Here is a 2,383-nt window from a genome sequence, read left to right as displayed (position 1 = left end):
AAAAAGCCATCCAGAAAACTTATTACAGGTCTGCTTGGGTAAATTTTATGTTCAGGACAGATGAATAAAATCTGCAATACCACTGTAGCACAAGGCTAGGGGCTGCAGCCCGCTAGGAGATGCAGAAGAATTGCAGTTTGTTTCTGTGAAACTTGTATAAGAAAAATAGAGAAAAAGAAAAAAGGGCTGTTGATAAAGCCTTCGGTCTATGTGAGCCTTGAAACAGAGGAATAAACAGACTGGCAGGGGAGATAACCTGGGAGTGCGGCTCGGTATCGACTGAGCCATAATCTTTTTTAGTTAAAAGGTCCTATTTCATTGTGAGTAAAGAAGTAAAATAGGAGTAGTACCTGTGAACCTTCTGAAATAAACTCCGACGCCCGCTCTAAAACAGACTGATTTAATAAATAAATGTATAAAAAACTGAGATTGTGAACATTGAGAAATAAGAAGAGGGACCGTTTTTTGGTTTGTTTTTGCTGATGTATGTGCTTTGATATTTGTAATATTGCTTAACAAAAAGAAAGCTGGTGGGAGGACGTGTGGAGAAGATGAAGGGGAGGAGAGAGATGATGGACAATAGGAATGATGAAATGTGGAAGAGATAAATATCTCATCTCATGAAAAGGTGAATCAGAGGGCTGCTAGACATCAGCAGCTCTCTGTTCAGATCCACAGTCACTATCTCTGATGATGGAGTCAGTGGAAGCAGCTGATCTCTGTATGCCTCCACTCAACACCTCCTGCAGGTCAATGTCTGTTACTCCTGAGGCCATGTTCATCAAAACACTGCTGTCCTGTATCGCTCTGCTCACTGTGACACTCAACTTGTTGGTCATCATCTCCATCTCCCATTTCAGGTACAGACACTGTTCTTGAAATATAACAGCTGATAGTGTGTATGAGTTTAATTCATGGTTGGAAGCTTTGTTTATTTTATGCTGTTATATACGAACAAGATGACTCTTTCTCTGAGTCATCGTCTATACGGCTGTATTATTAAAAGTCTAAGACAAGCCAGAGATGTGAGTACTTTCACGTGTAAATGAAAATGTTATTCTCATTGGGTTTTTGCGTATAAATGTGTCACAATGGCAGCAATCATGATGAAAATCTCTTTAAAAATATCAGCAAACTACAGTGGTAATTGGTTAATAAACTGTGGAGCTCAGTGATATTATGGAGCTTTATGTGGCATGTAGGTTATGTAGAGTTTGGTTTTCACATTGCTGTGTCTTCAAAAGTAAAATTCCATGTTTTGTCTGTATTCTCACAATGATTGCTGTTCTCTAAAGTCATTTGCACTGAATATGAGGCACTAATCCTAATCTCCCCCTCCAGGAAGCTCCAGATCCCCACCAATCTCATCCTCCTCTCCCTGGCTGTGTCTGACTTGCTGGTGGGCCTTATAATGATGCCATATGCAATCATCCTGCTCCAGTCCTGCTGGTTTCAGCATAAAATCTCATGTGCTCTTGTGTACCTGTCTAGCTTCATCCTCACCTCTGCCTCTGTTGGCAACATGGTGCTCATATCAATGGACCGCTATGTGGCTATTTGTTACCCTCTGCGTTATTCTTCCATGGTAACACCAAGCAGAGTTCAAATCTGTGTGTCTCTGTGTTGGATCTGTTCTGTTATCTACAACATCATATTACTGAAAGATTACCTGTCACAAATAGATTTGTCTAATTCCTGCTACCAAAAATGTACAATTGTCATAAACTACATTTCAGGGGCAGTAGACTTGCTTCTCACCTTTTTCGGCCCTGTTACTGTGATCATAGTTCTCTATGTGAGAGTGTTTGTGGTGGCTGTGTCACAGGCACGTGTCATGAGGTCTCAAATTTCAGCTGTCAAATCAATTACTGTGACTGTTAAGAAATCAGAGATGAGAGCTGCTAGAACTCTTGGTATTATCCTTCTTGTGTTTATACTTTGTCTGTGTCCATACTACATTCCTTCTCTAACAGGACAGGACACCACAGATGGTGTCGAGTCATCAGTTCAAATTTGGCTGTTCTATTGTAACTCCAGTTTTAATCCTCTGATCTATGCCTTTTTCTACCCCTGGTTTAGAAAAGCAGTTAAACTCATTGTCAGCCTTCAGATACTGCAGCCAGGTTCCAGAGAGGCCAAGATCATGTTGAGATGAGAAATATAATGTACAGAAACAGACCAAAGACAGGACAGAAAAAAAGAAACACATTCAGGATGTAAACCACTATACTCTGAAAAACCATTGTCAGGGAAGATGGAGTTATATAACACCCACTGTATGGAGAAGCTACTGATAATTCAGTTTCACAGTCCTCCACAATGAATGAGGCGCGGAAGCCGTCTTAATATTGTATAGAAAGAAAAAAAAAAGCCCACATTATGT

General features: G+C 40.3%; 1 protein-coding gene across 1 annotated transcript; it reads left to right on the top strand.

Annotated features, from left to right (window-relative positions):
* Positions 1-693: 693 nt before the first annotated feature.
* LOC143317305 (trace amine-associated receptor 13c-like) lies at positions 694-2,155 on the top strand. The gene is made up of 2 exons (XM_076725400.1): positions 694-860; positions 1,342-2,155. The coding sequence occupies exons 1-2, from the start codon at positions 694-696 to the stop codon at positions 2,153-2,155; spliced, it is 981 nt and encodes a 326-aa protein (XP_076581515.1).
* The last annotated feature ends 228 nt before the right edge of the window (positions 2,156-2,383 follow it).

Source organism: Chaetodon auriga, chromosome 3 (genome assembly GCF_051107435.1).
Source record: "Chaetodon auriga isolate fChaAug3 chromosome 3, fChaAug3.hap1, whole genome shotgun sequence".
Lineage (NCBI taxonomy): Eukaryota > Metazoa > Chordata > Actinopteri > Chaetodontiformes > Chaetodontidae > Chaetodon > Chaetodon auriga.
This window is presented reverse-complemented; position numbering and strand designations above follow the sequence as displayed.